We start from the raw sequence: 15,321 nt of genomic DNA on the forward strand, positions 1-15,321 counted from the left end.
TTGTCTAGCCTTCATGAGTTTTCTCATGTCGTCCTTCGGTTTGGATTAGTCTCCCCACATCTTCACATGTTAAAATATTTTCCTTTTCTCAAATACTTGAGTTCAGGTACCACTTCTTAGGTTGAGTCTTTCCTAATTCTCTCCTACAATGTCTCATGTCACTGTTTTAATCTTTTTGTGTTCTTATGTTCTCAAATGTAGTGTGGTTACTTGTCTCTGTGTCTCTGCCTCACTATTAGAGGCAGACAAGACAAGAACTGTTTTCATCTTTGTATGTCCGGTGTCATTTTAATACCAACCACTTAATAAATATTTTTTTTAATAATTAAATTTATTTATTTAACTTTTAACATTGATTTTCACAAAATTTTGGGTTACAAATTTTTTCCCCTTTTATCTCCTCCCCCCCCCCCAAACACCAAGCATTCTAATTGCCCCTGTGACCAATCTGCTCTCTCTTCTATCATCCCTCTCTGCCCTCGTCTCCATCTTCTCTTTTGTCCTGTAGGGCCAGATAGCTTTCTATACCACTTTACCTGTATTTCTTATTTCCTAGTGCTAAGAACATTACAGTTGATCCTAACACTTTGAGTTCCAACTTCTTTACCTCCCTCCCTCTCCACCCCTTCCCTTTGGAAGGCAAGCAATTCAATATAGGCCAAATCTGTGTAGTTTTGCAAATGACTTCCATACTAGTTGTGTTGTATAGGACTAACTATATTTCCCTCCATCCTATCCTGTCCCCCATTACTTCTGTTCTGTTTTGATCCTATCCCTCCCCATGAGTGTCGACCTCGAATTGCATTCTCCTCCCCATGCCCTCCCTTCTATCATCCCCCCCACCCTGCTTGTCCCCTTGTCCCCCACTCTCCTGTATTGTGAGATAGGTTTTCCTATCAAAATGAGTGTGCATTTTATTCTTTCCTTTAGTGGAATGTGATGAGAGTAGACTTCATGTTTTTCTCTCACCTCCCCTCTTTATCCCTCCACTAATAAGTCTTTTGCTTACCTCTTTTATGAGAGATAATTTGCCCCATTCAATTTCTCCCTTTCTCCTCCCAACATATTTCTCTCTCACTGCTTGATTTCATTTTTTTTTTAAGATATGATCCCATCCTCTTCAATTCACTCTGTGCACTCTGTCTCTATGTATGTGTGCGTGTGTGCATGTGTGTGTGTGTGTACTCCCACCCAGTACCCAGATACTGAAATGTTTCAAGAGTTACAAATATTGTCTTTCCATGTAGGAATGTAAACAGTTCAACTTTAGTAAGTCCCTTATGACTTCTCTTTGCTGTTCACCTTTTCATGGTTCTCTTCATTCTTGTGTTTGAAAGTCAAATTTTCTTTTCAGCTCTGGTCTTTTCATCAAGAATGCTTGAAAATCCTCTATTTCATTGAAAGACCAATTTTTCCCCTGAAGTATTATAGTCAGTTTTTCTGGGTAGGTGATTCTTGGTTTTAGTCCTAGTTCCTTTGACTTCTGGAATATCCTATTCCATGCCCTTCGATCCTTAATGTAGAGGCTGCTAGATCTTGTGTTATCCAGATTGTATTTCCACAATACTTGAATTTCTAGCTGCTTGCAATATTTTCTCCTTGACCTGGGAACTCTGGAATTTGGCCACAATGTTCCTAGGAGTTTCTCTTTTTGGATCTCTTTCATGCGGTGTTCTGTGGATTCCTTGAATATTTATTTTGCCCTCTGGTTCTAGAATCTCAGGGCAGTTTTCCTTGATAATTTCATGAAAGATGATGTCTAGGCTCTTCTTTTGATCATGGCTTTCAGGTAGTCCCATAATTTTTAAATTGTCTCTCCTGGATCTATTTTCCAGGTCAGTTGTTTTTCCAATGAGATATTTCACATTATCTTCCATTTTTCCATTCTTCTGGCTTTGTTCTGTGATTTCTTGCTTTCCCATAAAGTCCTTAGCCTCCATCTGTGCCATTCTAATTTTGAAAGAACTATTTTCTTCAGTGAGCTTTTGAATCTCCTTTTCCATTTGGCTAATTCTGCTTTTGAAAGCATTCTTCTCCTCATTGGCTTTTTGAACCTCTTTTGCCAATTGAGTTAGGCTAGTTTTCAAGGTGTTATTTTCTTCAACATTTTTTTGGGCCTCCTTTAGCAGGGAGCTGATCTGCTGTTCATGCTTTGACTTCATGTCTCTCATTTCTCTTCCCAGCTTTTCCTCCACCTCTCTAACTTGATTTTCAAAATTCTTTTTGAGCTCTTCCATGGCCTGAGCCCATTGGGTGGGCTGGGACACAGAAGCCTTGATTTCTGTGTCTTTGCCTGATGGTAAGCATTGTTCTTCCTCATCAGAAAGGAAGGGAGGAAATGCCTGTTCTCCAAGAAAGTAGCCTTCAATAGTCTTATTTCTTTTCCCTTTTCTGGGCATTTTCCCAGCCAGTGACTTGACCTCTGAATATTCTCCTCACACCCACCTTGCCTCCTGATCCTCCCAGCCAGCGTTTGGGGACTGAGATTCAAATGCTGCTTCCAGCCTTTGGGCTTTTGGTGGGGGCAGGGCTGCTATTCAGTATGAGATTATGTTCAGGTGCTGAGGTTGGGGCAGGGCCGCCTCTCAGGCTCAGTTCCCTCAGGGGGTTTATGCACAGACCTTCCACAATGGATTCAGGCTCCCACCTGCTTGGGGAGCCCCTGTCTGCAGCCGCCTCTCAGCTTCTACCTCCCGGGGGGGCCCGAATCATGGGGGCACCCCACTCCCCTCTCGACCCGCCCAAGAGACTCTCTCACCGACCCCCGTCACCTGTGGGTGGAGGGACTTGTGTGGCCGCTGGAAATCCTGTCCCTGAAGCCTGCTCGGGTCTGTTTCTCTTGATGCCGTGGCCGCAGCAGGTCTGGGCTGGGCTGGGCTCCGTGTCTGCAGCGTGACGGACCTTTTGCGAGAGGTTTGCAGGTCCCTCTGTGGGTGGAGGGACTCACGTGGCCGCTGGAGATCCCGTCCCTGAAGCCCGCTGGGATCTTTTCCTCTCGGTGCCGTGGCTGCGGCAGGGCTGTCCTCAGCTCCCAGTCTCGGCGCCCAGTCCGCAGCGCGAAGGACCCCCCGCGAGAGGTTTGCAGGTCCCTCCGGAACAGAAATCTCCCTCGCTCCAATGTTCCATGGCTTCTGGGTGCAGAATTAGCCGTGAGTTACTCCCCTGTAGCCGTTCTATGGGTTGTGGGTTCGGAGCTATGTGTATGTGCGTCTTTCTACTCCGCCATCTTGAATAAATATTTTTTTTAAATGAATTGAATATGAACCAGGTATTAGACTAGGAAGGAAGAAAGGAACTCTAACAATGTCATTCCTTGGGAAGAGCATTAACTTTGCAGTCAGAAGGTCTTGACCAGCTCTTCTTGTTACTATTTGTATGACTTTGGGTAACTCATTTAGTTTATCTGGACCCCAGTTTACCTGTCTGTATAATGAGGGTGCTGTACTAGGTGATTTCTAAGGGCCCTTCCAAGTCTAAATCTAGAATCCTATGATGAACAAAGACACTAGCTTTCATTCCCTATATTCCTTCTCTATCAGTAGAATAACTTCCCAGGTCCTTCCCCCATCCATTAAAAACATGGTTCTGGCCTGAGATCCCAAGACACCCTGCCTAAATTAAGTCTTGTCAAGCAGTAATTTTCCACAGTATTACAGGCATATAAACACAAGTTTCCAGGCATTACATAAGTAGGAGCCATGACAAGACCAGTGCCTTATTCCCTCTCCTTTCATGAATTAGGCAATATATGAACCTGGACTGCTATCGTGTCTCCTGCCAGCCCCACTTCTACACCTTATGAAACAACATGAAGGTCCAAAATGATATGTAGTCAGAAGTTTCCTATCGGCTTCACAATGTGCATATGTTGAAGTTGTCTTCCAACTTTTAAAACTGCCAAAAATAGTTTTAGTTACAGAAAATAATTCCTGGCAGCAATCCGCTCACCAAAGCTCTCTGTGGATTACAAAAAAAAAATGCTTTTCAGTGGAATCAGTCAGGACTGAAAGAAGCAAATTGTAAAGAGATGATGACATGAGTAAGGAGCATGAGTGAGTTCTCTTAATGATAGGTGCTGCCACCTTGTTAGGTAGTTTGAATCAGTGCCTTAGGTGCCAGGCTCAGTAAATCTGATGGAACCATAGCCTGTATTACATACCGAATCTAGGAATGTAATAATTAAGTCCCCCTACCAGATGACTCAACTCAGAAGATAAATATTTTTTTTCCAAGACAAGAAATCATTTTACTCAAAAAGTCATTTGGAAGTTTTCTTATAGATGGTTAAGACCTGCAAAATGTATATCAAAAAGAGGAAAGGAGCAGGAATCAAAGATGCTAATTCTCATATCCTTTTTTTAAAAAATTCTTTTTAGAGCTTCTTGACTGAAAAAAAGGCACTGAAAGTAATTTCCAATAGATTAAAAGCAATATAATTAGTGTAAAAAAAGAGAGAAAATATTCCTAGAACTCTAGAGTGAGAGACAGATGTAGGCATCTTATCTGGGGATGGAAAGTGGAATTCTATGAGGAATTGTATTGGAGGATGCATATGATATTGGAGGAAGCAAATGATAAGTTTTAAATGCCTCTGAAGGAAAAAGTGAATTTCAATAGAACAAAGAATGTACTGACTTTTGTGCTTTACTTTGGATAAGTATTTACTAAGCACCCATTCTGTGCCAAGCACTGTGCTAACCACTTAAGATACAGATAAAGGCAAAAGACAGTCCTTGCTCTCCCAGAGCTCAAAGTTTAATGGGGGAGATAACATAAAAAAAAAACCCAAAAAACCTATGTACAAACAAGATCTATATAGGGTAATGCAGATGATCAGCAGAGGGAATGCATTTGCTTTAAGGAGGAGCAAGAAAGACTTCTTACACAAGATGTGATTTTAGCTACAACTTGAAGTCAGGCAAGCCAGGAGGAAGAGTCTTCCCAGCATGGAGAGTAGCCAGAGGAACTGATGAGGGCTGGAAGGGGGTTGTGAAACCCCCCACAAAAACCAGGGTGCCAGGGGCAGGTCACCTGGCGAAGAATTCATGGACTCAAGCATTGTTGAGGTCAAGGTAAGGATTTATTATGCTTTTCAGCTTAGGGAACCTGCAACCTTAGAGGGGTACAGGTAAAGTTTATATAGTATATTCTATAGTGAAACATGCCAAATATGCTAACTAGGTGTTTTGGGATGGGATTAGGGAGTGGTTAGTTCTTAAAGGAATATGCACTTTTGGTATCTACTGTACTTGATCTCCAAGTGAGAGAGTATAGAGAAAAGAGAGGCCTAGGACTGAGATTTGGGGGATACCTGGACTTGACATGAATAAAGATCTAGCCAAGGAGACTGGGAAAAAAACATTATTTGTGCATGGCAATGAGGCTGTTAGGAAAGAGGTTGTGAAGGAGATTGTCTGAGAGGAAGGAGTGAAGTAAAGGGTAGTTGAGGCTTTCCCAAAATACTGTTCCAGGAGACAGTGGCCACTAGAGATAGTGGGGTTGCATGGTGGAAGTTCCCTCAGGACTTGGTCTCTATGTGGACTATGACGTGATTGTTCAGGAGGTTGGAGAAGAGGGAGAGAGAGATAACATAAAGCAGTGTCAAACTTAAATAGAAATGAGGCCCAGTAAACCTTATATAAGGATCTCTGCAGGCCACATTTTGACTTAGAAAACCATATATTAATATTGTCTCTGTTTTATTATGTTTTTGTTTATTTCATTAAGTGTTTCTCAATTACATTTTAATAAAGTTTAGGCCCCATTTGAGAGTGTTGTAGGCTGCATTTGGCCTGTGCAGTGTGGGTTTGACCCTTCTGATATAAAAGGTGTGACATGAGAAGGGGAGAAGCAGAGAGCTCATGGAAAATGGGCTTGATGTTTTCTTCCTTTTAGGGAAGTAGAAGAAAACATTCTCAAAAGAGAGATTGTAGGAAGGGGGTGATATTGGAAGTCTGGGGAGAGAAGTGAAGGTTTGGATCAGCCACTGTCTGAATAGAGAATCAGTTAGTGAGTAACAGAATTTCCCTTGTGTTTTGTAACTTCCTCTAGTTCCATTCAGGATCATGTTGGTGGAGTGGAGTAGGCAGATCACGAAAGGAATCCAAGGCTGGGTTTGGCAAGGCATGACTTGAGATAAGACAAGGGAGCTGAGTCTTTGAAAGTCAGATCAGGGATGTTGACCTGGGAAAAAAACTGAAGGAGTAGAAATTTGAAGGTCAGAGGGAGGACAAAGACTAGGCTGAAGAGTAATAAGATATAGGGAGAAATGGAAAGATAGAAGATCATGATCAGAGGAATTTTGGAGACATTGAACATGGAAGTAGAAAATTTAAGGGTGATGGATGGTAAGATCAAGAGCATAGCCATCCCTGTTTGGAGTTGGGGTGGAGTGGATGATGATCATGATGATACTACTGTTATTAATAATGATGATAATAACTAGCATTCATATAGCACTCATGGATTGAGGAACTGGGAAGTTATTATATTTGAGAAAACATCATGTATATGTTGAAGTTCCTTAGTATCAGGGCAGGAGTTGTGGAGATTGACATTGAATCAGACACAGAATTCATTCAGAGAAGATGGAAAATGTCCTGGGGGCAGGAAGATGGCAACAACCACCAGGTTTTGGACTGGGTAATAAGTTTGGATGGCCTAAACTTTCAAGAAGGAAAGGTTGCTGAGTGATGGTAGTAGAGTAAAAGTCTGTGGGAAGAAGGAGGTTGTTGCTTCTGCGTAAAAGCGAAGTTGCTAAACAAGATGCAGGTGCTGATGAGGCAGCTGGAAATTATAAAGAAAATGAGGGAAGGGGCCAGGCTAATGGAGTTATAAATGGAGGCAGAAAATCATGTAGGGAGTTTCAGCATTCCAGACAGGCTGTAAACCCTGTGGTACCCTGTCAATGGGGATACAGGGGAGACAAAAAAGAATAGGGAATAAAAAGCTGTGTATGTGTCTCAATAGTACACCTCCTTGTTAGGTGCCTGCTCTTGCAAGAATGTAAAATAAAAGTCCTTCCCAACTCACCAGCGGCTTCATGAAGTTCTTTGTAAGATGCTTGTTTCTTAAAAGTCTGAAAGCAGCAGAAACTGGGAGAGAATGACTAAAAGGATAATATTTTGTGTGTCAAAATATATTTATTTAAATATAAATAATTTCAGATTAACTGACTATATTGATAGTTAATAATTTTCAGTAGACCCATTTATGAAGATTTAAGATTGTGTTCCTAATTCAAATTAGTTCTCTGACTGAGCTAATTCTCATTTTTATGAAGACTGATTTGTATCTGCTGTCAATATGATCAATGCATTTTTATGAAAGTTTTCTACAACAAATCGTCTTAGCCATTGGTGACTCCACAGTCACTGGACAGCCCCCACTTTTAGACTCTAGCATCATATTTTCCAGTGTTTCCCAGACTAACAAGGGGCAGAACCAAAGGTAAGAGCAGCAGGTGGGCCAGACTGAGAACCTCCAGAGGAGGTTTGTGCTAGAGGCAGTATGGTTTGGGGCTACTGAGGAATCAATCCTCAATATCTGAAAAAAATAGAAGGGAAGATGTCAGATAGTTACTGAAAAAAACACAGATCTTATTAGTACCAAAAGTGGTAGGGCTTGAGAAGGTATCAGTGTTTATCAACTCATATGGCTACTTAATATTCAGAACCTTGAAAAAATATTTTGTTCATTTCAAAAAAAATTTCAAATTGATAGAGTAAAACTGTGCTGAGGAAGTCCAGGAGAGTCCAAGGATTGACTTAGGAATTAGTATTAAATAAGGATTTCTGGTCAATGGTGACTTCCTGAAGATGTTTTTGTTTGTAGGTGGCAGTGTGCTGGTGCACCAAAACTCTGGATCCTTGCAGAGGCTCCTGAATGAGAGATTCATAACAACTCAAATGAGTTTGTCATTACTGTGTCCACAGGAAAAACCAAATAAGTAAAGGAAATCTATTTTCCAAATCTTGTTATTTAATGGACAAAGGGTCCCTAGAGCTAGTCCATCAGTAGATATGTCTTAGAATCTACAAATGGATGATAAACTGAGCTCAGAATTGAACAGAAAGAAGAGATCTGGCTGAATTGCATGTGGGAAATTGCTCAGGACATTTAAAAAATGCAAACTTCTCCAAAAAATCAAAATCCCATCTTTTAAAACTTTTTTCCCCTGCTAATGCTCACAGAATTTGTGAGTCCTACTTTCTTTGTCTGAGACATTTTTATCTTTTCTTTTGTAGTGAGACTGTCATAAATAATATTTAGTTCCCCCAATCATGTTTCAACTCTTTGGTGATTGGACAAAGATTTTATATTGAATGATAACAGATAAATTAAAATTTGGGGTTTATCTTAGAATTGTGTAATTTTTAGCAACCTCTGTTTTTCTTTCTTCTACTCTATTAACATTGCCACTAAAGTGGAAAGGGAGAACACATGGGATATTTTGTGTATTTGTCTATTTCTAGGGTTAATGTGGCCAAGAAAAAGATGTCACTTGGTCAATCTTCTAGGGATAAACCTCTCTCACCTATACTTTACGCTTGAGAAAAGGAAGCTTGAATTTCATAGATATTGCGTCAAGAACCCAAGGTCACCTCCAGTCATCATGAGGCTTTAGAGGATGATTTCAACAGAAGCACAGTACTGTGGCCAGACTTAGAGCTAAAATGGCTCTAACTTGGAGGCCATCTTTCTCAGCTTCCACATACTTACTCCAGCAAAACTCTGAAATTCCCACCAAACCAAAATGTTTGAGAAATCCAATGAGAAATGACATCAGATGACATCTTCGACTCCAGAACTGAACAGGCAGCAAGAATAGGTCACTTCCCTCCACTCATCCTGTCTCTACTGAAGTGAACATGGATCTTATCACAGATAGGATGTGTGTAGCATATCTCCAGGATTGTCAGCCTCAGGATAGGGACTTTGGAAGCACTGGAGAACACTGTTGGCCAGAAGCACCTTTCTGCTCATTACAGAGCTGCAGTGCTCAGACTGAGAAAGCCCAGACCCAGGGGCTTCTAAGTACCCTAACATTCCATCCTCTGAAGACACTGAGCATCCAGTGCTCTGAACCTCAAGGAACCAGGGGACTCTAAGGTGATGAAAGTCACTGAAAAACCACAGGGGACCAAGCATGGTCAAAACACCCTACTCTAATCTGCACTGGAATAGAGATTGTCCCTGGCAGAAAGCTCCAATTCAGGAACTAAAGCTGGAGAAATGAATAAATCAAAGAAAACACCAAACAGTATAAAAAACATGTTGCAAATCTAACTCCATAATAACTGAAAGTGAAGACTCAAAAGAAAAATAATGTCCCACAAAGGTGTATATGAAAACCTAGAAAAAAATGAAACAAAAGTCAAACAAATGAAAACTCTTGAGGAAGGAATTAGTAGGAGAATAAGTAGGATGAAAGAGAAAGTGGTAAACCCAAGAAATGGAATACCTAAAAATTAAAACAGAAAAAATAGAAGTCATTGGCTCCATGAGTCAGCAAGAAACATTAGAACAAAATTAAAAGATTGAAAAATAGAAGAAAATCTAAGATATCTAATCATCAAAAGCAACTGACCTAGAAAACAAGTGAAGGAGAGATCATTAATTTTTTTTACTCTAAATACTATTTTATTTTCCCCAATTAATATGTAAAAACAATTTTTAACATTTTTAAGTTTTGAGTTCCAAATTCTGTCATTCTCTCATCCCATACCCCTTCTAGAGACAGTAAGCAATCTGATATAGGTTATATATATGCAATCATATAAAACGTATTTCCATATTAGTTATTTTGTAGAAGAAAATTTGAATCCAGAAAGAAAAAAGAGTAAAATAGTAGACTTCAGTCTGTATTCAGATGCCATCAGTTCTTTTCTGGAGGTAGATAGCATTTTTCCTTATGAATCCCTTGGATTATATAATATAATGGTCTGTGATAATTATATTGCTGAAAATAGCTAAGTCATTCACAGTTGTTCATCATACAGGATTGTTGTTACAATGTTACAGTATTCTCTTGATTTTGCTCACGTCATTCTGGATCAATTAATGTCAGTCTTTCCAGGTTTTCAAATCCTCCTGCTCACCATTTCTTATAGCACGATAATATTCCGTTACAATCATGTGTCACAACTTGTTCAACCATTCTCCGGTTGATGGATATCCCCTCGTTTTCCAGGTATTAGCCATCACAAAAAGATATGAGATACAGACCTAGTAGTAATATGGCTAGATCAACGAGTATGCACAATTATATAGCCCTCTGGCTATATAATTTAAGAAATTTAAGAAATGTACTCTGAAAAACAAGATTAAAAATAAGCCTAGGTACTATATTTTAAGAAATTACAAGTGAAAACTGCCAAGTTTTAGTAGGATAAGGAGGTAAAATAAAGATAAAATTTATTGATTCTTTTCTCCTTTCCTCCAAGAGGAAAAATCCTGGAATGCTATAGCCAAATTCCAGAGCTTCCATGTCAAAGAAAAAGTACTAAAACCATCTAGGAGGTCAGAGTTCAAGTACTAAGGAACTGGAATTAGGATCACCTGAGGTCTAGAAATCTACAGTGTTCCAAAAATCAAAATATTGAAGGCTTAAAATCCAGAATAATTTACCTATAAAGATGAGTATAATTCTATGGGGATTGGTGGGGAAGAGTTGGAATGGAACTTTAGTGAAATAGAGGACTAAAACCAGAGATGAATAAGAATTTTGAAATACAAACACAAAAGTCCAGTTAAACCTAGAAAGGTAAATTTACTGGAGGAATTAGAACAGTATAATGATGTAGTCTTAGCATTCTAATGGGGAGAAGATCTCTTCAGAACCTTAATGTTTTTAAGTGATTTTGAGGCAATTAAAAAAGAAAAACTGAAGGTCTGTGGCTAAATTGGCTTAGCTTGAAGGATTTGAAGAGGGGAAAGGAAAGGTAAAATTAGGAATACACTAGTATAGAAAGTAGGAAGAAGAGACTGGAACTTGCTATTTCTCATAAACGGAATGTGGAACATGGTGTAAGGGTGTAGACAGTAGCTATCAGGTAAACCTGAGTTTTAGCTGAAACAAAGGAGAATTGAATACACACATACACACACAGAGTTGGTGAAGAAACACATCAAACTTAACAGGTAAACAGGCAAGGATGAAAGTGGAGTTACAAGGAAGGATAATAGCAGAAAAAGAATAGTAACTAGCAAAATAAACTTCCTGATTCTGAAAGGGGTTGGTCAGGGGAAGGGTGTGAGGAGGTTGGTAGGCTAAAAGGGAGGGGAAAAAAGAAAAATACTAGAATCTAAAAGGATGCATTAGATGGCCTCTTAGACAATCAGGGAATGGCTAAACAAATTATGATATACGAAAGTAATGGAATATTATTGTACTCTAAGAAATGGCCAAAATGAGGCTTTTAGAGAATCCTGGTTAGCGTGAACTGATGAAAAGTGAAGTAAATACAACCGGGAGAACAATTTATACAAGGACAACAACATTGTGAAGAAAAAAACTTTGAACGATAAGAATTCTGATCAAAGCAACAGACAGAAAACCTGTGATGAAACATGTGGCCCACCTCCAGAGAGAGGTAATATGTACAAGGTACAGAGTTGTATATTTTTAGCATGGCCACTGCATGGATTTGTCCTGCTTAACCATATACATATTTGGTTAAAGTAACCCCCTTCTATTTCTCTCAGTAAATTGGGGGAGGATAGCAATAGTTATATCCCCTCACGAGATAATTACTGTAACATTAAAAAAAAATTCACAGAAGAAAATAGAAGGAATTTCAGAAGAAAGCACAGATGAAAGGGACAATTTGGAAAGTAATTTGTTGAATTTATTATCCTTTTTTAATGCAAATGAAGTAAATGGATATTCATGGTTTCATGTAAAATCCTTTTTGTATTATACTGGGTATGGAAATGCTCTTTTTTGTATATTAAAGATAAAATATCTTTTAAAAGATACTGCAATCAAAATGGCATCAAGGGTCCTCCAGTCTTGGTTATAGAACCATTACCAAGTCAAGAGCTCTTGGATGTAGGCTCTTGGAAGTAAAGAGGACAATTCCACAACAATTCCTCTTTTGCACTTAGTTATTGGCATTTAAGTTCATTTTTCATTACCTTTAAAATTGTAGAAGGAAAACTTTTAACTCTAGACCTTGTTGTTCTATGTATATGGTTCTACACTAAGGGATTTTAACCTGGGATTGATGACATTTAAAAAAAATTAATAACTTATTCATTGTATTTAGTTTCTTTTGTGATCTTACGTATTTTATGTTATGCATTTAATATCATTATTTTGGGTAGTTGTTCCTAGACTTCATTAGACTCCCAAAGAGGAGTCACAAAAATAGTTAAGAATCCCTGTTCTCCTGATATGTTCATTTATAGCTCCAGGTGTATGCAATGGTGCTTGCAGTATGGTATCTTAGTAAAAGCCAATATGCCAAAATAGGCATTTTACCTTGCTGTTTTTCTTTCCATTTGAGAAGAAAGGACTTTGTTAATTCTCATTTTAAGTCACAAGAGAAATCTGAGTTAAATTAGAAGGAATAAAATCCATCTGCATAATCTAGTGTGTACTGTAGTACCTGAAACACAGTAGGAGCTTAATAAATGTTTATAAATTGAGTGTTGGATGCCACTCTAGAAGTTAGAAAAGACCTGATTGGTGTCTTCAATTCAGGTCTTGAAACCACTGAACATTTATAGCAATTCAGAATTTCTAAAATGTTAATATTCAAATGAAAAGATAGAAGCCTTTAAAAGTACATAATTACACAAATATAAGATGTGATAACTACCACTAGAGAGCTGTTTTGGTTTTAGTGGTATTATGGAGGACACAACTTCAATCTTAGGGATCTCAATAATATTGTCAGTGGGAATAGTGGTATGTAGGTGTGTGTTGGAGGGTATAATATTCTGTACTGGAAAAGATTCCATAACAAAAGAGAAACTGATTGCAAACTTTGGCATGTTTTACAGGAATTCTGTCAGTCAACACCAATTTTGGAACATTTAGATGTCTCTTACTGCCTCAAGCTTTCTGGAGAAATTTTGAAAGTACTGTCCAGTAAGTGCGTTAGGCTCACGTCGCTCAACATCGCTGGCTGTCCAAAGGTATGTGTAAAAGTGTCAAGGCTGAGAAGAGCTGAGAGAGAGCCCGGAAAGTTCTTTGTTCAGAAGCATGACTCATTCTTGACCGGGTCTCTTTGCAATTTGTAAGTGTGCCAGCATAATCATACTATATCATAATATCAAGTTGAATAATGCTCTGGCTTTTTCAAATGTGCTTGTCCTCCCAAAGGAATAAACCCTCCTCTCTCTACCACATCTCCTTTATGTTCCCAACATCCTACAGTGTAAGATATGGATGAGGTGTAACTATCCCTATTTTAATAGATAGAGGAACAGGGTTTCAGAGAAATTATCATTTTTCTCAGTAGTAATATTAACAAATAGCTTGTACATATATTACACTTCAGATTCACAAAGTGCTTCAATTGCATTGTCATTTGACTCTTAAAATAAAAACCCTGTGAGGTTGATTGTGTGGTATTATTCTCGCGCTAGTGATAAAGAAGTGGATGGGCTTTGAAATAGGTTCAATGCTCCTTACATGTCACTGAGCTTCCTTAACACAATTAGTTGACTTTATTATGGCTTGGAATCAACTATTAATATAACTGCATAACCAGTGATAATTGAAGATGTGGGAATTAAATAATGCAAACTGCTTTAAATATTTCAAAAGATTTGGAGAAATAATAATAGCTAGCATTTATATGTAGTGCCTATTGTATGCCAGGCACTATACTAAGTGCTTTTACAAATATTACTTTATTTTTGTCCTCACAACAACCTTGGGAGGTAGGTCCTGTTGTTATCCCCATTTACAGTTGTGAAAGCTGAGGTAGATGGAAATTAAGTGACTTGCCCAAAGTCACACAACTAGTACGTATCCGTGTCTGGATTTGAGTTTCAGTCTTCTGGCTCTAGGTGCTGAGGTCTATCCACTGTGCCACTAATTGTGAAAAATCATTATTATTGCTATTGGTCTTATTTTAATCTTATAGTCAGAAAGCAAATTCAGAATGTATGATGGCCTCTGAAAAGTTGTAGGGCAAGGCAATAGTGCTTAATGAAAGAAATTGTTTTTGAAACAGTTCTTGATAAAAGATTGTACACAGTCTCAGGGAGGGAGTGGGGAGGGAGAGGAAAAAAAATCCAAGATATATGGAAGTGATTGTCGAACACTGAAAACAAATAAAATAATTTAATGAAAAAAAAACAAAGAAACAGTCCTTGACCTTAAGGAGCTTACATTCTATTAAGGGAAAATCATGTGCCAATCTAAAATATGTACAAGGTAATTTCTGAGGAGCAGGTGAAGGACATGTCTAAAATGAAGTATAGTTTTTCAACAACAGAATGGAGGTTCCAGGGGAGAACACTGGAAGGGGACAGTAGATGGAGTTAGAGGTACAGGAGGGATGGGCTAACCAGAGAGGGTTTCAGGGAGAGAGAAGTGGCCTTCATGATTCTACATGGAGCCCCAAAGTAGTAGACTCACACACTCTTTCCAAAACAGTGGTAATGTTCTAAATGATCAGTTACTAAGCAGACAGCAGGAAAAGCATTGGGGTGGCCTGGGGTGTACCCTACAAGTCACAAGTCACAAGTTTCCTGTAGTTCAGTTCTTTCAGTCATGTCCAACTTTTCATGACCCCATTTGGGGTTTTGTTGACAAAGATACCAAAGTTCATTTTACAGATGAGGAAACTGAGGCAAACAGGGTTAAGTGACTTGCTTACAGTCACACAACTAGTAAGTGACTGAGGTCAGATTTGAATTCATGAAGAAGGGTCTCCTTGACTTCAGGCTGGAAATTCTATCCACTGTACCACCTAGCAGCTGTGCCTAATGGCTTACTCCTCTCCAAAGTATTGGGTCACCTCTACAACCCAGCCTGTTTGCTTCTAGGCCATTGTTCTTGACATCTGAAGAAACCTTGCTCCTCATCAGTTCAGTCTTCATGAAGGTCAGAATAGAGTTGGTCTCTCCCAGGTCTCTATATAGCCTCATTATACTGCAAAAGGAAGTAGGGACAAGTCTTTTTTTTTTTTTAAAGTGAAGAGCCAAGGGAAAGAAGTGAAAGATCATATTTCATACCAAGAGTGGTACCTGGCTTATACAAGAAAGCTATGAACTTTCAGAGTAAAACTCTTCCCCGGTGTCTCAGAATTATGGCCGTTTAAAATTAGGTAAAACCATATGTGTTCTAATTCTCTAGACATG

The 15,321-nt window shown here is 38.9% G+C and overlaps 1 protein-coding gene across 5 annotated transcripts in view; it reads left to right on the forward strand.

Annotated features, from left to right (window-relative positions):
* The window catches only part of FBXL13 (F-box and leucine rich repeat protein 13), a 266,998-nt gene that overhangs the window by 235,115 nt on the left and 16,562 nt on the right, over nt 1–15,321 (forward strand). For 3 of the 5 annotated variants that reach the window (XM_072653155.1, XM_072653153.1, XM_072653152.1), the window contains one exon: nt 13,009–13,143. In XM_072653155.1, coding sequence (XP_072509256.1) covers nt 13,009–13,143 — 135 coding nt within the window. Of the gene's footprint in view, nt 1–13,008; nt 13,144–15,321 lie in introns of those variants that run through there. The other 2 variants (XR_011976923.1, XM_072653154.1) reach the window with 2 other exon arrangements.

The sequence above is a fragment of the Notamacropus eugenii genome, chromosome 3 (genome assembly GCF_028372415.1).
Source record: "Notamacropus eugenii isolate mMacEug1 chromosome 3, mMacEug1.pri_v2, whole genome shotgun sequence".
Taxonomy (NCBI): Eukaryota; Metazoa; Chordata; class Mammalia; order Diprotodontia; family Macropodidae; genus Notamacropus; species Notamacropus eugenii.